The following is a 4,544-nucleotide window of genomic DNA, read 5'->3' on the forward strand; positions in this document are numbered from 1 at the left end:
TTCTTAAATTTGTATAAGTTTATGAATTTATATTAATAAAATGAGTAAATTTAAAAACTAATAATTTAAATTTGAATAAACTAGGATGAATTCGAGTAAATTTCATAAATTTGTATAAATTCGGTAACTCTCGGATATACTATTTTAAATTTATTTTGACATCTTAAGTATTAAAACATGTAATTTCAAATTAAAATTTGAAAATTAAAGATTTGACATCCATATCTAATAAATTTTAGTTTTTAATATTATATATTTGTGATTTATTCAAAGATAGGTAATCAGGATAGAAAAAAAGTATTTAATAAAGATAAAATGTTACTATTATGTGTTTAATTGCTTAATTGATGTAAGAAAAGTAAATTAGAAAAGACTTAAAATTGTTTTATAACAAAATATTAATATATAAGTAAAAAATTACATGTTTCAAGTAATCTTAAAAATAAATTCAANNNNTGGCCTACATAATTTTATTAAACTTTTCAAAATATGAAATTATAACTATTTATTTATTATATTAACTTATATAATTTATTTATGATATTGTTTATATATAGATCCATCGAAAATTAATTTTCATTTAATTAGATTTGAACACAATAATTGTGGACCAATATCTGCAATAAAGTAACCTTTCTATTATACGTTCTTATTTGTTATTTGTTAGCTACTAACCAATTTTTTTTGAGTTGATCTTTTGTGACAAATCAACTCTACCTGGAGTTATTTTTGTCATTTCCACCTCCGCTATAAGACAAATAACTACTTGGCAAACTTTTCGTGCATGAAATATCGTATTCCAATTTTTGCAATGGAATACGTGATCATTTTCCTTTACTATATATCTAAATTCTAAATGGCTCAAAACAACAGAACAACATATACCGAAAAGTACATTGGTATATGTGAACATCTTCCTTATAGAATTCTTATACACTTATAGTTCCTATGTTCATGTATTAATGTATTATCAATTTATCACTAAATGCGACCCCAACTTCCAACAATTTTCTTTGGTAGACTTCACGCTTTTCATAGCAGGGAATGTAAATAAATAAAATATCTTTGAAATGCAATGTAGATCATGCTAATAAGGTTCTCCTATGATTTACGTGACTAAAATTTTCTACCTCCAATTCAGCCAGTGAAGCTGTGTGTTATGCTAAATGGACATTCAACTCGGTTAGTTATGCAGGAACCAAAAGCTTGTCAAGTACAGTTTCTCGGCAAGAAAGTAATGTTACCATTGCTCTAGGTCTGTCACCTACCTGGTGTCTGTCAAGAGAGACATCTGAATCAAAGCTATAGCTCCATGAAAATCTGAAGAATATATAACTCAAACATTTGGAAGATGTCAGTTATATTTATGCATGTAAGTAATAATTCTTCAGATGTCAACCCATAATAGCAAGAAATCCAACATGGTTTTGGCAAGGAAAAGAAGCTGTGAGAGACACAAGTTCCTTGGCCAAATAAAGAAAAGCATACAAATTTATTGAATTCAAGGAAACACATAAAGTCATAAACAACCAATTCAAGATGAAAACAATGCAAAATGGAGCGGAAAGAACTAAGAAGCATCTTAGTTGGATATCAAAATATTAGTGAAAATATATCCTTACTCCAGAAATGCGGGAAAACAGAAACTTCAGTCATGTAAAATGTTCTGGTCTAGAAAATTTGTTGAAAAGATAAAAAAGAAAAACTGTATACAGAAGAAAGCCTATAGTTGAAGAAGTTAAGTATCTAAATCCGAAATTCTGCGAGCAACAATTTCTCGAAGGATGAAATAGATTATATTATATATGAACAAAAAGTAACCCATTATTCTCTTGAAGGTACATGGTGTGGTTTAATTACATCAGTATACCAATGTTACAATATTGAAGAACTTATGACAGAGAACACTGAAAAGGGAAGCTTCCAAAGAAGGATAGAAGTTGGTGCTGGTATATGTTCAAATTCATAGAAAAAGCAAGGTACATACGTCTGGAACTCATGAAATCACAAAGACTCTGAGCTCGCCTCTATCTCCTCTCGTGATGCGAGTATCTGTGTCAAGATAGGTAACTTCGAATTCTCCACTTCCTGTATTAGACGGAGGCCTGAATGAATCAGGAATTCGAGGTAACTCAAACGGCGGCAACTGTGATAAATTCCCAGCTGTCTTCACAGTGGTTTTCTCAAATGTAATTTTGATCTTTGATGATCCTGAGACATTACAAACCCATACACCACAAAAATGGCAGTTTCAAGACTTTAAAATTAACATATCTGGCAAAGAGTAGCAATCACAAAAATGGTATATATAATGCAAATAAATATTAAGAAATTTGAAAACATAAAACCAACCTATGAGTTCAAATTTATGAGCTAACGTCGCTGTTGCATCAAGTGGGGGGAAGGGCCACGGAGCACCCAATTGAACCTCCACTATATTATCAAAATCTTTGCTCAAGATGTCAATTCGTTGAAAAACCTACAAGAAACAGTGCAAATTCAGTAGAAAACTAGAAATGCAACAGTAATAGATTTGGCAAACTGTCACTATAGTTTGTAATTATATAAAATCTAATAGAAGCATCTTAGTAGTTTCTCAGCCTCAACTTCCACAGAAAATTACCAAACAAGACTTATAGCGGCTCTAATTCTATGTCAAGAACTATGCGTGAAAGAACACAAAACAATTTTATATCTCTAAACAATAGACTTCTATAAGAATCTGCAATTTGCTCAACTATTATGAATCATTTTCAAATATATTTCATGCCGCCAGGCAAAAGCAATTTACAGTTATATCATGCATGATACGTGTTCAGCAACAGACCTGTCCAAGAGTTATAGGAAGGAGTCTTCCGGTGGGAGGTCCAGGCCGGCTGCCGCCTAGAGTACGAGATGAGAATGCACTGCTATATATCAGTCTCCATCTTCCTTGCAATTTATCGAGGTCAGCCGAGAGATCAACTAGTCCTCCGGCAGCTTCGAGTTCCTTAGCTGCAGCATCTGCCTTTCTCAGATCATCCTCGTTTGCAGCAAGACCTCTATTCAGCCCAGAAACAGCACTCTGCATAATAATTCCGCAAGTATTAAAAGCCAAATCCTAGAACAAACATAAACTATACAAAAAGCAGCAGTGAACATGATGATAATTAGAATTCCGGAACCCTAGCACAAGTATATGTGACAATAGTCGTATGCATTAATATACCAAAAAAAAAAATAAAAAATCGTGACTAACAATCTCAAATATGAAAAGCTGTTAAGAAAAATGTAACCATAATTACTAAAATCCCACAGGCGTGAATTTAACCATACAAGTCCTCATGCTACCTAATGAAGTAAGAACTTTAGTATATGATGAAGTACCATCTTACTAACCCTAGAAGTATCAAGTAATTGCCCCCAAATTTCTTCTTCTTTTTCTTTTTCTTTTTTTTTTTCTTTTCTTTTGTAATTTTACCATGTGCAGGGCCAAAAATCATATATTATTTACAGATACTGATTTTTTTTACAGATACTGGTTTTGACTAGTGACTAAAAGGAGGCAAAATATAGATGGAAAGAAGCGTAAAAGGGAACAAATTACGAACCAGGAGAGTGAGCTTGAGAGAGGAGATAGAATCAGAAGAAGAGACCCGGTCCCCTGAGAAAGAAGGAGGAGGGTCAGCCACAGATGTGTCACCCGCTGTTGATTTCACGACAAGGCTGAGGCTGCGGGTGTGAGTGCGGCGAAAGCTTTGAAGGTTAACGGAAGAGTTTGGCCTCAGAAAGGAGCAACCGCTCCTAAAGGAGGAGGAGGAGGAGGAGGAGGAACAAGAAGGTGAAGAGGTGTGAGGGAACAAGTTGAGAGAAGCCATGAACACCAAGCAAGTGTGGAAGCAGGACACAGAGATAGATATTCCTTCTTCTTAATACTATTGAAGTCAACGTCAGCAACAACACACTTTACTTTGTGAAGGGAGGCTCATGGCTCACCAATTGTGCGCCACGTAACGCTCCTGGGATCCAAGTAGGATTTTCTGTTCTTTCACACTTTCTAGTTTCTACTTTTTTCCTCTGCCACTTCTTCCTAGAACCTTGCAGACTTTTGGAGGCAACTCCTTTGCCACTCAAACCAGGCCTTTGACGAAATGATAAAAAAAAAACCGACGGCAAAAATGATGTAATCATTTTTGTTTAGGAGTGTACAGAAAAATTTCGAAAGCCCACTAAGAAGGCCCAAATTATCAAGTATATGGTAGAGTTGGGTTTGCTGGACAGACCCTAAGCCCAAAATTACCCTCTACTTAATGTTAGACTACATAGACAAAAAAAAAAGAGACTACTTAGACATTGAATCATTCACCTACTTAGACCTAGTAGGCGTTATCAAGATTCAGGAGCTTAGTTACTAGATTAGGGTTTAGGGTTTAGGGTTTAGGGTTTTTTTTGTAGGAGTACAGCTTAATTACAATTAGGGTTATTTGTAGGCTAAATAAGGATTAATTACTAATTTCATATCCAAAAAAATCAGAGGCTAACAAAATAATTTTTGAAAGATATTA

The 4,544-nt window shown here is 33.9% G+C and overlaps 1 protein-coding gene and 1 long non-coding RNA gene across 2 annotated transcripts in view; one reads left to right on the forward strand and one right to left on the reverse strand.

Moving 5' to 3' along the window:
• Positions 1-4,544, forward strand: part of LOC110267163 — a 22,435-nt gene that overhangs the window by 16,842 nt on the left and 1,049 nt on the right. The gene's annotated exons all lie outside the window — the stretch shown is intronic.
• LOC107619089 (plastid-lipid-associated protein 6, chloroplastic) lies at positions 1,765-4,011 on the reverse strand. The gene is made up of 4 exons (XM_016321305.2): positions 3,591-4,011; positions 2,828-3,064; positions 2,353-2,479; positions 1,765-2,211 (listed from the first exon to the last, which is right to left on the reverse strand). The coding sequence occupies exons 1-4, from the start codon at positions 3,855-3,857 to the stop codon at positions 1,997-1,999; spliced, it is 846 nt and encodes a 281-aa protein (XP_016176791.1). The 5' UTR covers positions 3,858-4,011; the 3' UTR covers positions 1,765-1,996.

This window comes from Arachis ipaensis, chromosome B09 (assembly GCF_000816755.2).
Source record: "Arachis ipaensis cultivar K30076 chromosome B09, Araip1.1, whole genome shotgun sequence".
NCBI lineage: Eukaryota > Viridiplantae > Streptophyta > Magnoliopsida > Fabales > Fabaceae > Arachis > Arachis ipaensis.

Excerpts from the sequence above, each read along its gene's own strand:
- LOC107619089 (XM_016321305.2), bottom strand. The coding sequence starts at position 3,857 with ATGGCTTCTCTCAACTTGTTCCCTCACACCTCTTCACCTTCTTGTTCC. Across the intron at positions 3,065-3,590 it reads CTCTCAAGCTCACTCTCCTG|AGTGCTGTTTCTGGGCTGAA; the intron begins GTTCGTAATTTG and ends ATTATTATGCAG. Across the intron at positions 2,212-2,352 it reads TCATAAATTTGAACTCATAG|GATCATCAAAGATCAAAATT; the intron begins GTTGGTTTTATG and ends GTAATGTCTCAG.